We start from the raw sequence: 19,636 nt of genomic DNA, 5'->3' as shown, positions 1-19,636 counted from the left end.
AACATCTTGTTCCATCAGCATGGGCTGCCACGCCAGTGACAGCTTTCCCTCCTGGCTCAGGTCTGCTCTTTGCTGGGTCCTTTGGCCCAGTGCCTCTGACCTTGGGTGGCTGCTGCTTTGAGTCTGCCTGGCTTTCTTCCCGAAGCAAGTGGTGATTATGAACTATACTAGAAGACATTGTTTGAAATTTTCAACTTGTTTTAGGTACTGAAACTGCAGTGTCAATGTCTTAAGGACTCTTCAGCCCTCTGGATGTTGTATTTGGTTAGCTAATCTCACACACAACAAGGAGGAGATTGTGGATTATTTCCTACCCTACATTAAAAAAATGATTAAAAGCTGAAATCAATGCTGAATGTATTTTTTTTAAAACCCATAACCTTCCTTCCTTGCTCTAGGATCTTGAGGAAGTAGGACAATAGAAAGTTATCTGTTTGGGGGCTGTGACTCTTCTGGGTCACAATTCTGTCAGACCTTCTGTACATAACCATCATTGTATTGATCCAAGGTGACACTGAGAGAAAATTGAAGCTATTCTTGGGGAACATGGAACTGTGTTCTGAGCTTTGGAGAAGCTCATGGATTTTTAGGGGAAAGCTCTCCCTTTGATAAAGGATTGTTGGTATCAGTGCTCCATCAGACTGCGACTTCCACTTAAACTACATAAGGCTAAAATGGAGTCAGGGTTTTTGTTTGTTTGTTTGTTTGTTTGTTGTTTTTTGAGACAGGGTTTCTCTGTATAGCTTTGGCACCTTTCCTGGATCTCACTCTATAGTCCAGGCTGGCCTCGAACTCACAGAGATCTGCCTGCTTCTGCTTCACAAGTGTTGGGATCAAAGGCGTGTGCCACCACCACCTGGCTGGAGTCAGGGTTTTATCCTGGGGTACATTAGGACACCTTTGGTAATACTGAACTTAAATCAGATCAGCTAACCCAGAGTCCATGTTAAATCACCAGCAGGAAAATCCAATCAGGCTTGGCCATGCATAGAGACAAGAAAATGGTGGCGTTCTTTCCTGCTCCTCAGCTTAATGATGTGATGTGATGTGTGTGTATGTGCCTGGGTGGACAGACATATGTACATACATGTGCCTTTGCCCTTTGTGCATATATGTCTGTGCCTATGTGTTTATATATGTGCACTTGTGTATGCGTGCATGCACAGGTGCTTGTGCCTGTTTGTGTGTATGTTCATGTGCCTATGTTTGGGAATGTACATGTGCCTTTGCCTCTGTGTGTGCTTGTGTGTGTGTGTGTGTGTGTGTGTGTGTGTGTGTGTGTGTAAATGGGATATTTAAGAATTGTTACCAGGAACAAATTTTACCTTCAGTCTGTTGGATAGTTAGAGAATAGACACGTAAGAATCATAATGCTAAAAGCTAAATTGATGTGAGGGATAAAAATGATATAAGAAGAAACATGTCATCACATTCTTGCTTTAATTCATATCTAGAAATTTCCCCTGCTAGTCCAGTTGTAATAGATCAGGCAGTCGTGAACAGCATGTACTTTATTTATCTGGGCGAATGTCCCTTTTGAATAATCCATCACTTTATTTGGGGAGGCCTGTGCTTCATTAGAGAGGTTGGTGATTCCTCAGGCAGTGGTAGCCAAGGTGGTACCAAGAACTACCACAGTGTGGCTGCTTTCCTGGAACCAAGGATAAATTCTCTGCCATAAGCCTTAGGGGTAGCCTTCTGTGAAGGAGGCTGGCAGGTTCATTGTAGCCATGTGTTAATGGTGGAGTGTCTCTGTGGCAGTAGGGTCCTGGCTTTGCTCCTTAAACTTTACCTTTGTCATTCTGGAAAGTATTAGCATTTCCATGTGAAAGCCAGGTATCCAGGAAGTGATGACCTTGAACCTTGATCTTCTTTGTACCATTCCATGGTGCAGGGTAAAGGCTGGGTAAGCGTATGTCCTTGTGACAAATGCTGGTATTGTATTTGGTAGTAAGGATGGGGAACCTATGGTGATTAAGAACTGACAGCTAACAAGCTGCTTTTACAGTCTCGCTTCTCACAACAATCTTGTGAGGTAGGAACAGTAGATAAGACTTTTATTTTTAGTCTTCAAAGATCGACACCAAAGACCACAGAGTCTAAGTGATTTGCCCTTAGTCATAGTAAATAGAAGGACCCAAACTTGCTACCATGTCTTCTGACCTTTCAGTCTGCTTTTTACCTGTAAGAGTTTCCAGTTTGATTGCAGATTGGAAAAAGTGCTCTGTAAATTGACATAAAACTTGTTTCCAAGTCAGGTGGCTTAGAACTAACACTTCGGTGACTAGTGGCTTCTGGATCACTACCTGCAGGGGCTCCGAAGGAACGGGATGCCTGCAAGCTGGCTTTCAACTCTGAATATTAGAAGATCTAAGCTAGCTTTCAACTCTGAATATTAGAAGATCGTCGAGGAGTCATCCTGGGCTCCCTGGGGTCAAGAGCAGAGGTGTAATTCTCATGGCTGTCAGTGTACTGCTACAGCACACAGTAGGTTAACTTATCCCACCTCCTCATTGGATTGTAAACTTCTCAGGGCAAGAACATGAATTACTCGTTTTATTCCCAGAATTCAAAGCAGTGCTAGATCCTTTCAAAAGTTAAGCTTGTAAGGTCTTTGTATGTTTCATAAACTGCTTCCAAATTTTGTTGGGAAGAGGTTGTTTGCGTGGAGTTGTGTAACTGGGGGAAACTCAGTTGTCTTGGTGGAAGGATGAAACATGCTAGCACTACAACCTTAAGGTAGAGAACAGCATCCAAGTGACCCTTGTTTACAATGAAAAAGATCCACTTTTTATGGTTCAAGTTAGAGGTTCTCCATTAGCCAAGAATCCATCGAAAACGTCTGCGTTTTGGTCTCTGAGTAAAGGCAATGTCTTTTAGCATGGAGAAAATTAGACCTTTCGTAAATATGAATAGGGTATTATTTTAGTAATATGGAGAGGACTCTATGACAAAATATGATTAATCATAGTCAAAACTGATTCAGTGAGAGTTGGAAGAGGGTTCTATTTTTCTCTGGTTAAGTTTGCCAAGGCACATTCTCCTTGGTCCTTCACATCTCCCTGTATCCTGGCTGTCACAAGCCTGAGGACCCAGGGGAATCTTGACCAGGTGGAAACTGGGGACAAGAGGACAACACTGTTGTGATTCAGACTTGGACTTCAGTGTGAATGCTCTTGACCAGACACATTGGCAAGCAGTCCACAGACAGTCCACGATGAACAAGGATCATCGTTGCCAGGCTAATGGGCTGGCCCAGGCTAGACTCAGGACCTGTGGCCGAAAGCAGCAGTCATTTGCTACTCTTCGACAGGGGAAGTATAGCAGGTGTTACAGCCTGGTGAAGACAACTTCTTGAATGGAAGAAGAACTTTAAATTTAGGAGACAGTGTATCAGCTCACCAGTTTGTGGTACTCAGGACCCAATGAGTCCTGAAATCAAGAGTTGGGTAAGGGCTCAGTAGCTCCGGGGCTGGTAGAGGTTATGGGTCATCAAGAGGCCTTCCTAGTTGTGAAGACTGGTGCAGGTCATGGCTGGATGCCTGGTTTTTCCAGGTATTACTGCCAAGTTTCAAACATGGCCTTAATGGCCAAGCATGGCTTCTTTCAGACATTTCGCTTTCATTTGGCAGGGCTGGAGCCTGTGAGGAAACAAAGCAGAGGGTCATATCAAGGTTGAGGTTGGAAAAGGAATAGCTTTGAATGTCTTGCCACACTTTGTAAGGCTCTGCTTTGAATGTCCACTGAGAAGAAGGAGGCACATGAAGCCAGCCCTACCAAACTTCTCAATTCTGGCTTCATGGGTTTCTTGGACCCCAGGCAGTCACCAGGAAGCGGAGCATATCAGTTGCTCCTGCTATATAACCTGTTTCAGGGAGGACTCTGGAGTTTGGCCAAGTTGAGATTAGCATAGCTTTGGGGTAACAGAAGGTTTGGGGTGCCATCACCAGAAAAAACAAAACAAAACAAAACAAAAAAACAGCACTGTCATACATGGAGAGTAAATAATATGCTTCACCAGTGCTGGTCCTGAAGCCCAGTCAGACATGATATCTCAGTGCCTGAGTACTCAGATATTGAATTTCATAGATTAACTGTTAGTGATTAGTTTTAGATCTTGCATTAGCTGACTTCTTCATAGCATATTGTGTATTGATATAAGTAAACATTAGTAGTTAGAAACTATATTACACATTTATATCATTAAGCCTAAATGACAGAATTTCTATTTTGCTATTAATCACAATCTACATGATAAATTGGATGATTAGGAGATATAAAAAATTATAATTAGCACGAAACAAAAAATATTACAAGAAAAGAAGTCAAACCATAGGAAATATAAAATATTTCATGTTACAATAACACCTGTAACTCAAGTATTTTTTTCTTTTTCTTTTTTTTTTTTTTAAAGATTTTATTTATTGTGTATACAGTGTTCTGTTTGCATGTATCCCTGCAGGCCAGAGGAAGGAGCCAGATCTCATTACAGATGGTTATGAGCCACCATATGGGTGCTGGGAATTGAACTCAGGACCTCTGGAAGAACAGGCAGTATTCTTAACCTCTGAGCCATCTCTCCAGCCCAAGTTTTATATGTACTGTTTTAAATGCACTACCTGTGAACTACTTCTAAATCTTATTTGGGAGGTACTAGGGTGAAACAGTTGTTTACATAACCAAGCTAATAAGAATTTATTTTTCCTAAAGAGTTTTTATTGCTTACCTTTAAATAAAAAACAATAGGACACAAAGTTGCTTTATACATTTTTCTATTTGTAAAGATTAGAAAGAGGCATAACTATAAAGCATGAAGAGAGTTATCTCCATAAATAACTGCAATCCTTTTTATAGATTCCTTTGACTCTTTCTTTCTGATAAAGAGGCATTTGGGAACAAATATGAAATGAATTCCACTTAATTTATGGAATGATGTTTTGAAGGAATTTTAAAAATTCAAAGAGTTATTTTCTGTGGTTCAGCTGATATTTTGGGTATGATTATTAAGTTTTGGACTTTAGTTGTAATTTAATTGCATTTGGTTCAAGGGCTATATTTATCTTGAAGTGACTAATAGGATCATGAAATACTTGTGCATTCAACTTGATCTTCTTAGTGATCCACATTAATTATTCCATTTATATGTCTTGGTAACATATGTCTTAGTGTTATCAGTAATGACCATGTGGAGGTCCCCTGTTTCTGAGGATAGATGTAATTTTTACCCAAATGATTCACTAAGTTTCTAGTCAGTATTCATTATTCACTATGTTTCTGCTTATAATTTAGTGACTTCCTTGTTTCTTGAAGCCCAAGACACATGTCTTACATGCCAGCCATTAAATATCATAATCATAAAGTTTTAAAGTCATAGCAGGAATCTTGGACATGGGCACAAATCACATATCTTGACTTGAGCCAACCTCAGGAGGTGTCAGTTTCCTCCTGACTTCTGCATCTTTGTCAGGAGAGCTTGTGTCCAAGTCTCATGGTTAGTAAAACTTTTGCTCATCTTACACAGTTTAGAAAAGAGGAAGTGCTTTTGATTGTGTTAGTGCAAAGGTAGCACTTACCAGTTAATTGAATTAAATATCCAGGGTTTTTTTTTTTTTTTAGCAGTGTAAATTATTTGATTGAGCTCAGTGTGGAAACCATCCCTAAAGTCTCTGAAGACCTCAGAATTAACCAGAAAGTTCCTGAGCACGCCCTTTGAAAAATCAAAATAAAACAAAGAGATATTAGATCTTGTCAATAAGTAGGTTTGGGCAATACTGATCTTAAGTAATCTTGTTGAACTGTGTTTGTGACATGAGACTATTGTTTTCCTTTGTGGTTCTGGAAGTAGAACTTCGGCCTCATGCATGCTGGGCCAGAGCTTTACCACTGAGCTAGTGCCCCAGACCTGAGCTAAGTCTTAGAGCATGTCTTCTTGACAGCCTGTAGAGTGGTGCTACACTGAATATAGTTTGGAAATTCTGGAGTAGCAACTAACGGGAACTGCTTGTTTTATTTTTTAATGCATTTTCTCTATAAAATGGAACAGGTTAATAAATTATTTATTTATTTACACATTGTAAACAAATTAAGCTAAATATTTTGGAAAATAGGAAATGTGTAAAAGGCATAAATTTTGACCTTAATAGGCGTATAACTTAATTAGGGAGATAGTTCTATCATACATAACATACCATTAAGCATTAAGATGCTTAATTCAATATTTGCTGATTCCTTCTAAGTATTGGGGTAAATAGTTCACATTAATGGATGCAGTTATTGCATAAAGGAAGATAAAATATTGGAATAACAGAAGAGAAAATCAAGGAGATTATGTGCTTTTTTTTTTTTTTTTTTTTTTTTTTTTTTTTTTTTTTTTTTTTTTAGAGTTTTGAAAGGTTGAGTGTATCTCTTAATTAAGGAAGATTACACAAAACTTGTTGGGCCTTTAAGCTCCTAGAAACTGGAAGTAGCGTGAAGACAATACTTTGGCATATTGTAAAATGCCAAATATATTTATCACATATCTTGAGGCCTTTATATATAAGATCAGAGTGTTACAGAAGGATAGTTCTACTAGAGTTCTCCTTACCCAGGTTTTTTTTTTTTTTTTTTTTTTTTTTTTTTTTTTTTTTTTTTTTTTTTATCATGAGCTGCTTGACTATTATCTGTGACTGGGATGGCAGAGATAGTGTTTTGCTTACTTTTATATGCTTGGAAATTAATATGTTTACATCTACAATATCTGATGCATGGTAGATCCTGGTAAGTCTTTTCTGGCCATGTAAATATTGATGAAAAAAATTACAAGGCAGAAAATTGTGTATGCATATGCACTGTTAACTGCTGAGCCCTCTTTCCAGCACTTCACTGAAGATTTTTAATGGAAATGAACAGAAATGTTGAAGTTCTAGTTATGAAAAACATCAAAATGGTTTCAATATGTAGTTTGTGGTAAAATAAAGATGAATCAGGGATCATTTGATATTGTTTAAGCAATCTCATTGTGAAGCAATGAGGGCCTCAAACCAGATACAAGGTGCTATGACAGAAGGACACAGAATACAGATGCTAAGTGAATTGGTATCTGGATATGGCTGGAGAAGCATGAGTTGAAAATGGCTTTAATGACAATAGCTACAGTCTATGGAGTGTTTATTCATGGTTTCACACAGCACTTGCCTTAGTATTGAATCTTGTTTATTCACCACAGTCCAGGAGATGATTATGGTTATCATTCTCATTTCAGTGATGAGAAAATGGTAGTGGCTCATAAAATTACCCCAAGACCACACCACTGTGAAGTGGGAGTCAGGGTGGCAGCCAGTCCTACTCACCTCCAGAGGCTTTAATCTTAGCACTGGTTAATACACAGCTAATTGCTTTTTGAGCGATAGAAACATTATGAGATGAGATTGTTTGGGGGATAGTAAGGCTTTTGTGTCTTTGGGAAAGATGAGCATGCCAAACTAAGCTTCAAGTTTGACTTAGGAAATGATTAGCTTTGCAAATGGGCTAATAATACATCACTTGGCACATAGCCATTGTAGTCATGTGAAGGTCATCCTGCCTCTGTGAAGACAGAAACCACAGGAAGATGGAAATGCCTGCTACAAGCACACCCAAGCCAAGGCCTGGATGCATGAAGGCATGTTTCTGCAAGCTGAGAGCATAATGCTGCTCAGGGGACTAATGATAAAGCAGAGTAAAGCAGAGTAGCTTAGGGTTCCAAACACTTCCAAAGCCTCCATATGCCTCTGATTTGGGGGTCATACAAAGGCTGGTATTTGCTTTTCTTCTTTGTCCTAACTCAGTGAAGATGTGATTCCTGTATAGCCAGAAATAATACAGGCAACTCATGGGGTAGAGTGCTCATTGCTGGACTTTTAATGTTGTTTTTGTGTGTATCCTTTGGGAAAGTCTTCTATTGTTTTTTTCCATTTAGTTTTTTTTTTTTAATTACAATGTTGTTTTACACTTTGTGGTATTTAAAATGTTAATCAGAAAAAAGTATATAAAACAATTGCAACCACATAATATTATACAGTGAGTTTTCACAGTGTATTTTTGATAAGGACTAGTTTTGAAGAGGGAAACAAGTGGACCCGACTGTCAGCCTATAGCTCCTCATAGAATCAGTTCTTGTCACCTTGGTTGCTCTTTATCTCAGGACAGGCTTTTAAAAACGTTAATGACATGGCAAAATTTTATTTTTATGTTATTGATTTGCTACAGCATCAGTCTTTCATGTGATGAGCCCTGGACTCTAAGGTATCTGCAATTATTAATTATTTCATGTTTAAGAAAACTGAAGGAGAAAACCCCAGAGAACAAGCTTCCAAAGACTATGGTAATTATTTAAGGCTTCAATGATGAGCTCCATCTCAACAGGACTTTGATTTTCACTCTCATTGGAGCCTGCTGGTGGAATGAAGCACTTGGTAAGGAAGCCTGTTGGACAGTGCTGGGCACTGGTCACTCAGAAACCTGACACACTCACCTCCGTGTGTGTCATCTTTTAATACGAAAAGTTTAGTTTGAATGTCTAATTCTGATAAACAAAAGCAATATGCAAGGATAATATTATTACTATGTAGGTATGCCTCTAGTGGAGAGATAATAAGTAAAAACAGAAGTAATTCAATCATAATAAGGTAGCAAAACACAGTAAAGGTAAACAAAACCCGAAACAAATATGATGGACTATCACACACACACATTATATACACTCTTTAAGTTGTTCATTGGGGGTATCAGCCTATAATTTTTTGGACATTGGACAGAATTTGAACACACTAACATACTGATTACAACCGTCGTTCATGGCAGAACAATTGCGCTGCCGTCCTGAATGTGCTTCTTTTGTGGTTTCTCTCTGCAAGTTCATCTCTTTCTGTTCACTGTTGACTTACCTCCAAAGCACAGTTTAAAAGCCATTAATTTCATTGCAGAATTGCAACAGAGCCAGGCTTGGCCTTGTGCTTTCTGTCTCTGGAAAATGTGTTCTGACATTCGGGACTGTCATCCTAAGGGGAGAGTGAAATGTGCACAGGAGACTGACTGTCATGATGTGATTTTAAAGTGTCCACCCTGTCAGAACTGGGGGGCTTCCTCCCCAAACTGAAATTAGCATAAAGAAGTATTGCCCTTGTCTCTTTAGTTTCGAGGCCATTTGCAGTACAGAAATACTCATGTTTTGTATGTACCCTATAAAATATAACTTTTTTTTTTTTTGCAGAGAAGTAACCATTTTTTTTTTCTTGAAATATATTAAGCACATATACAACATTGTAAGCATAAGCTGTGAATCTCACAGGCTTGGTAAGTGCAGGAGTGGAGTTTAAATGATGTAGCAAAGAGGTTAAAGCAATGCACAATTACAAGATTCAGATGTTAACACTAAACTCATTCACTTGGGACTCTGTTCTGTTAGCAATTTTCTTCTTAACTCTTGTGAGGTACTAGTGATCACTCTCATGAGATGTTTTGTTGTTGTTGTTAAGTGTACAGTTGTCTCTCTCTCTCTCTTTTTTACACACACACATAAATACAGACACACAGGCACTCACACATTGAGTCAAAGTCAATGGCAGTGGGTGGTTTATGTCAGGACTGGTTTTGACGCCCCTCTCCCAGAATAAGATAAATGTAAGTGATGAGCTCCTGGGGTTGGTTGAACTCATTTTGTATTCAACACTCTGCCTGGCCCCTTTCTCATCTCTTTCTCCCTGTCTTTGTATGTTCAAGCCTACTTGAGTTTCTTTTTTCTTTTGTAGAACTTGGTTCTTTTGATGTGCTGCAGGGCACGCCCTGCAGCAAAGAGTACTTGCCAGGAATCGGAAACATCAGCACACAGCTCTGAGAGGCTACTGTACAATAGCCAGCCCTGCAGCCCAAAGCAGAACCTTTTCTCTCTCTCCTAAAACAGCAAGGCTCAGTGTATTCCACAACTGTGGTTTTTAAAGGGACAAAAGCTCCGCTATATAAGTGCAAAGCACAGATTTGTTGAGTGTTTGACCTGGTTGACCAGGTAGTAATCTAACATGAGATGTGTCTGTATGGATAATATACTCATTACTTGAACTGAATTTATCCTGCTATTCTAAGTGAATTTATTTCTGCTCTACTGCTGCTGCACTGTCAATATGTGTGAGAACCGTGGTGTCAAGATGTGTGGGTCCTGGGTCACCTACTTCTCTCGGTTGTTTTCCTCCCAAATCGTGTAAGAGTGTGCAGTGCTTTAACAATCTGCTTGTGGACAAAGGTGAGCAGGATGAGGTGTAAGTATTGCAGAGCTACTGTTAGGGACACCATCTACATCATCACCTCAATCTTTCACAGAGAGACTAGAGAGCAGCAGGCGTTAATCATTTCACATCCAAGAGCAGCGCGTCTACCGCGGGAGTTAAAAACATTCAGTCAAGCTGTTACGTTCTACTGAAAACGTCTGTGTTTACTCACATAGGTTTTTATGTGACAAATCTTTCAGGACTATGTCACTGAATTAGAACTTGGAACTGAAAATCAAAGGAACAAAACAAAGCAGAACATAAGGGAAAATAGTGCAATTTAAGTTTATACACACAAAAAAAATGTATCCAGCCTAAAACTTCCAAGGAAAACTAAAATTTAAATAACAGTGAACTTTAACTTTTCCCAGGCATTTAAAAGAAAGGTTTTTTTTTTATTAAAAACAAACAAACAAACAAAATAATTAGAAAAGCAAGCTCGATAGAAATTTGGTGATTTTTTAAGTTGACTGACTTGGAAAACCATCCTGTATGACAGACACTTTGTTTAATTTTGCCTCGACACTGAGCTCACTCTCGTGTGAACTCACTGCCAGCATTACTGAAAAAGCTGTCATTGCTGGAAAGTTGATCTCTGAAAAAATGCAAATTTATTAGCAAATATTTACTTCCCACCGTTTGGGATTCAGGTTTTTAAACCCACTGCACACTAGTGGTATGTCTGTGCTTGTGACATTGCTGGAAAGATCTAGAGAAATAATTTTAGTGGCAATGCTACATTAGTTCCACATTCTCAACTTATTTCATGCTTAGGTGATAAATCAACCAACCAGAAGATCATTATATTTTTTCAACACTGATTTATATATACATCTATCTCTATATCTCTATCTATCTATCTATCTATCTATCTATCTATCTATCTATCTATCTATCTATCTACCTATCTATCTATCTATCTATCTATGAGTGTGTGTATGTATATATAGATAAAAAAGTGAAGACAATCCAATTTTTCAAATACTGGCAGAATATGTGTCTTTAGAAAAAATATGGAATAATTCTTGTAGCAAATTCACACACACACACACACACACACACACACACACACACACACACACACCCCAAAATGACTGCACACTCCCTTATTGACTACAGAGTATCCTGTTGTCTTCAGTGTGCTACTGAGTCACCACTGGCGGATCCATCCTAGGCTGAGCATCCTTTACAGCATAAAGAACCTCTGGCGCTAGTGGGACTCCTGAAACTCATTGTCACCTGAAAAGTTCTTAAGGGCACAGGCACAGAGAAGAGGGCCACTGACGCACTCTTGTCCCTGTGGAGTCATGAATGCATGCTGTTTCTTTCCTCAAGATCACACAACATTTCTGAAATTAGATGCTCCCCAAGTGTTGGAGCTTAAATTCGGTCCGATGCACAGGCTCACGTTAGACACTCCAGTGCTTCAGTGTTCAGGGTGGCTGTGGCTGTACGAGTCAGCTCACACTGCCCATCCTGAGTCAGATCAGGCTGCCCATCCTGGCTTGTCACAGGAGTGAAAGGCTGGCTTGTGACTCAGCAGTGTCTGTCGGGGCCTCCTGGGGCAGGGAGGATTGCTGTTCTCTGCACCACACTGATCCAAAGTAGATTGTGTATTTGGAGTAGAAACTCATCTTGCTATGGGTAGTTGTTTCCTGTATCCCTTTCCTGCAGAGCTGCTGTATTTGACCTATAAGATTTCAGAGTGAGTTGGCATTTATAAGAACAACACCTGGTCTATACTCTTATCACAGACGGAGCGTTCCTATTTTTAAAAATATGGAAAAGTCAAGTCAGGCTTTTGAAATGGACTGATGCATTTCAGGTCTAGAGGTGTTTCACTTTCGTTCACCAATAGCTAAAACTAGATTTCCTTGTTGTTCCACTAAAAATTATTACAGCCTTCACAGGGTATGGTGGCACACCCCTTTAATGGGAGGCAGAAGCAGATGGATATCTATGAGTTCAAAGCCAGCCTGGTCTGTGTATCTGTGAATTCTAGGCCAGCCAGAACTACACAGTGACAATTTGTCTAACAACAGCAACGTATTACAGCTATAGCTTTGCCAATAGGAACTGCTTAGGAAAAAAAGACACCCGACAATATATTCAGATATTTTTCTCTTAATAAATGACAATTGGGCTGGGTGGTGTTGGTGCACGCCTTTAGTCTCAGCACTTAGGAGACAGAGGCAGGCGGATCTCTGTGAGTTTGAGGTCAGCCTGGTCTACAGTGTGAGTTCCAGGACAGGCTCCAAAGCTGCACAGAGAAACCCTGTCTTGAAACAACAACAACAAAATGACAATTGAATTAGAAATAAGATTCTTGAATTTAATATTTTAATTATGTTTTATATAAAACATTTAATTACAAAAGGAGTCGGAGGATACACTTGAGATAAGACATACCACTAGCTAATACAGAATGGTCTCGTTACTGATTAAGTTTTATCAAATAAACATGTAGATTTTAGGGGTTAGAGTTATGCAGTAATTGAATTATTTGAAATCTTAGTTACTGTCTTCCAGAACTTCGTTTCTGTTTATTCTTTAGCGCTATTTACTCAATTTAGTATTTTCAATTCCTTGTTTTTATCATTACTCCCTGAGGCCCAGAAAAAGAAAACAGTGGGCTGTGTGACTCTTGAGGTCATGACCTCCTTTTCGGGACTCCGGGGACCAACTATTTCCAATCTTTCTTCTATAATGAAGGAGATGGTCTTGGGGGTTGGTGACTGGAATAATCAGCACAGAGCTGTAAGAGCAGTCCCAACGCTGTCCTGTGTTGATCACCACACTGCGATGTCGTATGCACGGCGGACACTTACAAACCCCTTCACCGTCATACCACCACCACGAGGCAGGCCACCACCACGAGGCAGGCCACCACCACGAGGCAGGCCTTCACAGATCTAGTAAAGTAGAGATGAGGAGACCTGTGAGAGAGGGAGGGCTGATCTTCAAACCGGTGTGTGCGCTCAAGGGCACCTCCTTTTCATGGACAGGACACACCGAGTTTGGCCTCCTGCTTCCCAGTGAGGCAGCCGCTGCATGTTTCCTTTCTCCATTTCATTGTCTTTCTCGCCTCTTCCGACCCTTGGGACGTAACCAGAGGACGCCGTGTCACTGATGTTTCCGGTGTAGCGGACTTCCACAGTAACAGCGTGCAGCGCATGTTGGCTGTGTGGATGAATGCAGGTCTTCGTCTCAGTCTACATCAGTGGTCCTCAGCCTTCCTGATGCTGTGACCCTTTCATACAGCTCTTCATGGTGTGCTGACCCCCCCAACCATAAAACCATTGTCATTGCTACTTCATCGCTGTAATTTTGCTACTGTTATGAATCGTCATGCAAACCTCTGTGTTTTCCGATGGTCTTAGGCAGCCCCAGTAAATGGGTCCTTCAACCTCGGAAGGGGTCTGACCCACAGGTTGAGAATCGCCGCTCTAGGAAGTGACAACTGAATGGATATCAAAAGACTGAAATCTCTAAGCTGTAGAAGAGCTTTGAAACATATCTAAGGAACAGATATCTATGCTGTCTGTAATTTATACCAGAGCTATTCCGCCAGGAGGGGGGTTCTTGAAGGCAGACTGTGGTGATGGCACACAGTGGGTGCACTAGCACTCAGTGGGTGCACACGTGCTCCATATTATGTTGTTCTTGACTGTTTCCAATGTGGACTGAGACATGTATGTGAAACCCACTCTTAGTTATTACTGTAGGTTGCTTTCACTTCCCACACATGTGCTGACCCACTGAATTTGTGCCAAGGTGCTGAGTTTTTACACACAGCCATTGATGTAGGAGGTATCTCTGCATGGAACCCACACTAGCACCTCAGTGATCTGTTCACTGTCCCAAGCTGAGATGCTGTTGCTTTCAGTTTTAATGGTTTTGCTGCCTCTGGTCATTTTGAGGAAATAAGATCATTTGGAAAGCCTAGGGTCCCCAGATCATCCCTGTGGAAACCTGTGGCCTTCCCTCTGTCCCCTTTCACCAAGTGCGATCGGCCCAGACCAATAACTTCCCCATTTTGTTTTATTTGTTTTTCAAGAAAGTGTTTCTTACTTTTCCTTCCAGATGCTCCCAGTTTCTCTCTGGCCTCTGTCTCTCCAGCTCTCCCATGTACAATGCTGAGTTCTAGAAACAGCTAATACACAAACACACACACACACACACACACACACACACACACACACACACACGCACGCACCACGCACGCACACACACACATGCATGCACGCACATATGCACACACACCTACACTGAATAAATGTAGGTAAATTAAATTAAAAAAAGTGAGGTATTTTAATTTTTAAAAGTTTACATCAGAGTATATGAGTGGGCCTGACCTGATTGGGAGCTCCTCAAGGGGTCTTGGCCCTTTCAGAAGCCCGGGAGGTCCCGTGGAAATGGCCACTCAGGTAGGAACTGCAGGAATGCAGGTCAGCAGATAGACAGGCACCTGCCACACAAGCATTCCGACAACCTTGTGAACTTGGAGGTGAATTCTGGGCTCGAGAACCAAATGCAGTTAATTGACGTCTTGCTCCAGCTCTGGGAGACCTTGAGTAGAGGAGGCTTAGGTTCTCTGTCAGGTGCACTCTCTCAGGTATTTCTGGTATCAGCCGAATTCCACAATGCCTTATGCTGGTCAACTGCATTTGCTTACCTCTAATTGCAACTCTTAACTGAGGAGTCATGTGCTTATTCCTGAGTTAATCACATAATTTCCATATCAAGGTTAATTATATTTATAAAATAATCAGCCTCTACTTACTTGATAATACAGATGTCAATGAAACAATACGGGACTCCTAGTAAAAGGATTTTTTATTTACTGAGCACTAAAGCAAACATGGGCTGTTCTATCACGATGAGTATACTGGTCTAGTTTAAGTCAGCTCCAAGCTTGAGTTTAAATTGTAGGTGTGTGCCCTTTAGCAAAATGTGTACTATTACATTTTCTGTCTCTTGAAACTTTTCACATATTGGGAATTTGTCATTAAAGTATAAATTAAGGGCCAGCAAGGTCGCTCTGTGGATAAAGGTGCTTGCCACCAAGCCTGAGTTCAGCTCCAGGAACTCATATGATGGAAGAAGAGAACTAACTTCTGGATGCTGTCCTTTGATGCATGCGCGCGCGCACACACACACACACACACACACATTTTAAAAAGTGAAAATGAAGTGATTTGTATTGGTTCCTTTTTGCAAGTATAATATACAAAGTTATAATATAAGGTGAGTTGCCTAAGCATCCTTCTGTATTTTTCTTTTCTTTTCTTTTCTTTTCTTTTCTTTCTTTCTTTTCCTTTTCTTTTTTTTCTTTTCTTTTCTTTTTTCTTTTTTTTTTTGTCTTATTGAGATTTTCTAGGGTGATCTTATCTTTTTGGTATGGGTTTTGGATTATCCCACCTTTTACAGTCCAGCTATTTTTTATTGTGACAGTAATGTTTTGTGAAAAGAAACAAGTTATGTTTACAATACCATTACATATTTCTAAAATTAAATAATCACAACTGTGGTTCTCCAAACACTTCTGTTTATGATTAAAAGAAAAAAAAATCTCTCCTATGAAAAGCAGCTTACTGCTGCTTGAGCCTCAGTCTGGGGCTGGCTGCCTTCTGACCTGTGAGGCCATCAGTGGCTGGCAAAGGTAAGTAGGGGTGTGATCTTGAACGCTCTATGCAAGGACTTGAAGATGATGGATTAGAGACAGCAACTGTGAGTTCCTCTCATCTGGCGCTCAGTCCTCTGATCCTGTGGCTTTCTCCGGAGCCTCCCATTCGTGAAGAATATCATAGAACAACAGATGCGAGCACACTAAGGAGGGGAGGGGGATGGGGAGCGCAATCAAAGAGACAAGGCAAGATTTACTTCAAGGGGACCGCGGTTCCTTCACGTGAGCTGTTTTATGCAAAATGAGGCACAAATCACCTGCAGTCGGAAAACTTTGCCAGAGTGCCACACAAGTGAGAGAGCGAGTGGGCAAGCTGCACATTCAAGCGCTGCTTCTCGAGAAGCTTTGAAGAAAGCAGGCGGCGACCCCCATCCTCAGGCATAAATGAACTCTGAACAGACTCATTTGCCATGAAGGATGAGATGCGGAGATGCTGGCGCCTGGGGCTCTGCCTCTCTGCGCCTCCTTCCCTGAGTCGTTCTGGTGGGTTTTTGTGTCCCAAAGTTGTCCCTGTGCAAACAACAGGTTGAATATTGTAGGTGTGGGTTATTAAAGTGTCCCCGGGACAATGGCAGTCTGTGTCCCATTTGTAACGCTTGGATTAATCTTTGGAAAGTGCACACAAAATGTGACATGATGTTGGCTTCCAACATTACTCAGTCTGCATAGCAGCAAATCCTGCCCTGTCTCCCTGGAAATAAAACTCTGCAGACTGCCCCTGCCATCTCAGAGCGACCTATCATTTATGCTGCGGAGTGGGAACACCCCGGTAGCACGGCTGTGAGTGTGATTTTGTAGTTTGGAGAAACACTCACGATGGAAATAAATTGTTGTCTATCTTGTCCACAGCTTTCCTAAAGAAAGTTTGCACAGGCAAATCCTATTTTTGTTTTGCCTCCTAGGGAAGAAATAAAAAAGCATTTGCTTTCAAAGAGAGTTCCACATTAGTCTGGGATCATAACTGCTTCAATGACAAAAGCCCTGTCACTTCATCCCTTTCCTCCTCATCGTTCCTTTGTGACTTAAGTCTGAAGGGAAGTACTGTAAAAGAGCCAGTTCCCAAAGAATACACATCAAGTAATATCTCCTCTTCTTTTTGATGTCCCAGGAGATGCTAAAACCTTGAGGCTCGGTTTTATCTTTTTGACTTTGCATTCTTGAGAAAGAAGTAAACGGCATGGTGGAACCTGGAAAGGGGCCCCTCAAGTCAGTATGTATAAGAACATCTCAATATTATGATTTTGAAAACTAATTAAGAGAGATGGGGGATGGGTGGGTTGGGGACTGAGAGTCGTCAAATGGAATTCCCATAGAACCAAATGGGACAATATTATCTCGTACTCAAGATCAACCCTCTGTGTAGGAGAAATCAAGATGCCTAACAAACAGAAACTGGGAAAGATGATCAGGCGTTCTCCAAGAACAGCAGTTTTTAAAAGGTCTGTGTTCGCTGTTGGAATTAGGACAGCCATGTGTTGTTTATTCATTTACTGCTCTGTATGATGGGGGACTGATATCAAGGAGCTTCCTGCAAATTCACAATGACTTCTGTCCGCATCAAAGCAAGCTGATGCTCAACCTTCATGTAGAACACACTTTTATTTCCGTGTTCATTGCTTTTCAATAAGTCAAATTTAGAAATTGCAAATATGAAGCCAGCTTATGATTAAAATACTGTCTCAATTTGCTTGGCAGAGTGAAAGTCAATACATGATAAAGTCTTTTCTTTATTTAGAAAAGAAACCACTTTTGATGGGGGTGGGTGTGTAGTGGATACAGAGGGCTAAAGCTATAATCCCTACACAGGGGTTCGGAGTTCACCTAGAAGAGTGGGACAGGGCTGTGAAGGGGTCTGTAGATGTGGCCCCATTAGAACAGGTAGTACCTTGGCTGTGACACTTACAGGTGACCCTGAATCTGGCTCTTCTCTACCACTGGGGCAGCATGGCCTGGAAGGGGAGTGGACAGGGCTCACAGGTGACCTTGCTGCATAGACCAAAACCTGCACCTGGCCTCTTGTGATGACTTCCTCCATGGCTTGATTTTCCACCTGCCGTGTGTTTGCTCACACATCATCTTCTCACATGAGTGGTGATTCAGAATGTCCTGATTTGGGACTGTGGGATTTGAGACATAGTCTTGTATGCTACGGGCTGGCTCCAAATTCACTGTGTAGCCAAATTTGGCCTCAAAACTCCTGATTCTTCTGCCTCTATCTCCCAAGTGCTGGGATTTTAATACCATCCCTGGCTGTGCTGATATTTATTAAGCTGGGGTACTAAATACTGCAAAAAGCAACATCAATATTATCACATAAAGAAGTTGGTTGGCACTGGGTGACGTGGCACATGGCTTTAATCCCAGCACTTGGGAGGCAGAGGCAGGGGAATCTCTGTGAGTTCGAGGCCAGCCTGTTTTGCATAGTGAGTTCCAGGACAGCCAGAGCTGCAGAGCTACTTAGTGAGAAACTGTCTAAAAAGCCAGGAAGCGCCTCACCACCTGAGCTTCGGACAACAAACTGAGCAAGTTCAAGAAAAGCCCAAGCTGTACAAAACATGTAAGAGATCCGTGCTGTGTCAAGAGCTATGGGGCCCTTTACTTTTCCCTCAGCTCTCTGGCCCATTCCTATTTTTTAGGAGAGCCTTTCCTTTCTGAACAAACTGTCTCTATGTCTATTTCAAACACGTTTCCCTGGTCCATTGCATTCATTGCCCTCAAACTTGAGAGCCTGAGTACTTTGCATGGGCCCCTGGGACACTCGGAAGGGGCCTTCTGAACTTGGGTTCTCACCTATAACACCAGTGGTGTGAAGCATGAGTTCTGTTCTTGGTTGGCCAGAGATAAAGGGGGATGTTGCAAACTATGTGGATGGGAAAGAAAAGAGCCCGCCCATTTTACAGTTGGCCAATGCCATCATCAGTTTGGGGATGTCAGAATAGAAGAAGACAATAACACCAAGAGAGTAAATGAGAGTCCTAGAGATGGCCAACCAAAGTGACTTCGAACTGACCCTGTAATGCACCTTCTGGGACTCACAAAGGCATTATGTTTTAAATAGATGACTGTAACGGACCAATCATTCAGGCACTCTAATGGGCTTGAACATCGAGTTTGTCTGCTACTAATGGGGAAATAGACTAGGTTTAAAGTCATACTTTTTTTTTTTTTTCAAAAGAAGGCTAGTCTTTAGAAACATTATTACTTGTTGAAAACAATTTGAAACTAAAATTTCAACAGATGGAACCACAGCGCCACCATCTGGCTATACAGATGACAACAGGCATCTCAACAACAGGAAGGGAAATGTGGTCTTGAATTTGTCAATTCACTTTAAAAATTAAAAATCTTTTAAACCGTAGCACAGGATAGATGGATAAAACAGGAGGATCGCAAGTTCGAAGCCAGACTGGGCTACAGAGTGAGCCCATAGCCTGGAAAAGATAGCAACCCCCACTTTCACAATAAGAAATAAAAAGGATACATACAGCCCAGGGGTGGGTGCTTGCCTAGCACCTGTGGGGTCCTAGGCTGGACAAAGTTAGCAGTCTAGTAAAGTTAGCAGTCTTCTTTGCTTCTGATAGAAAATAAATGGCTTTTAACACACTCCCTTTAACCTGGGGTTAGTTTGTTGCTATTTGTGTAAACAGGCTGGCCTCACTGATAGCCC

The 19,636-nt window shown here is 41.1% G+C and overlaps 1 protein-coding gene across 1 annotated transcript in view; it reads right to left on the bottom strand.

Annotated features, from left to right (window-relative positions):
* Nucleotides 1-1,127: 1,127 nt before the first annotated feature.
* The window catches only part of Grid2 (glutamate ionotropic receptor delta type subunit 2), a 1,432,020-nt gene continuing 1,413,511 nt past the window's right edge, over nt 1,128-19,636 (bottom strand). The window contains exon 16 of the mRNA XM_028880745.2: nt 1,128-3,641. Coding sequence (XP_028736578.1) covers nt 3,483-3,641 — 159 coding nt within the window. The 3' untranslated portion in view covers nt 1,128-3,482. The remainder of the gene's footprint in view (nt 3,642-19,636) is intronic.

The sequence above is a fragment of the Peromyscus leucopus genome, chromosome 3, assembly GCF_004664715.2.
Source record: "Peromyscus leucopus breed LL Stock chromosome 3, UCI_PerLeu_2.1, whole genome shotgun sequence".
NCBI classification, from domain to species: Eukaryota; Metazoa; Chordata; class Mammalia; order Rodentia; family Cricetidae; genus Peromyscus; species Peromyscus leucopus.
The sequence above is the reverse complement of the archived record's forward strand: the minus strand, read 5'-3'. Positions and strand labels throughout refer to the sequence as shown.